General features: G+C 50.3%; 1 protein-coding gene across 1 annotated transcript in view; it reads left to right on the forward strand.

Moving 5' to 3' along the window:
* LOC119592354 overlaps nt 1-308 on the forward strand; it is a gene marked incomplete in the record, with an annotated part of 36,040 nt that overhangs the window by 3,364 nt on the left and 32,368 nt on the right. The window contains 1 exon segment of the mRNA XM_037941181.1: nt 6-228. Coding sequence (XP_037797109.1) covers nt 6-228 — 223 coding nt within the window.

Here is a 308-nt window from a genome sequence, read left to right on the forward strand (position 1 = left end):
GGCAGCTTCGACTACCTGTCTCACGCCACAAGGACGCGCGTCTATATCTTCTCCTTCTTCATCGCCGCGTGGCTTCTTCCCCTCAACATCATCTTCTTCAGTTACGTCTCCATCGTGGTCACGGTGTCGAAGCAGGAGCGGCAGAACTACACCTGCCAGGGGAACGTAGGGAGTTCTTCCTTTAAGAACTTCAAGCACCAGAGCGTGAAGCGGAAGAAGAGTGTCGAGGTGAGTGTCGAAATTAAAAGGAAGAGGATTATTAAATGCCTACGTCATATGCTGAGATACACACACAGATGAATACACGC

The sequence above is a fragment of the Penaeus monodon genome, chromosome 30 (genome assembly GCF_015228065.2).
Source record: "Penaeus monodon isolate SGIC_2016 chromosome 30, NSTDA_Pmon_1, whole genome shotgun sequence".
Taxonomy (NCBI): Eukaryota; Metazoa; Arthropoda; class Malacostraca; order Decapoda; family Penaeidae; genus Penaeus; species Penaeus monodon.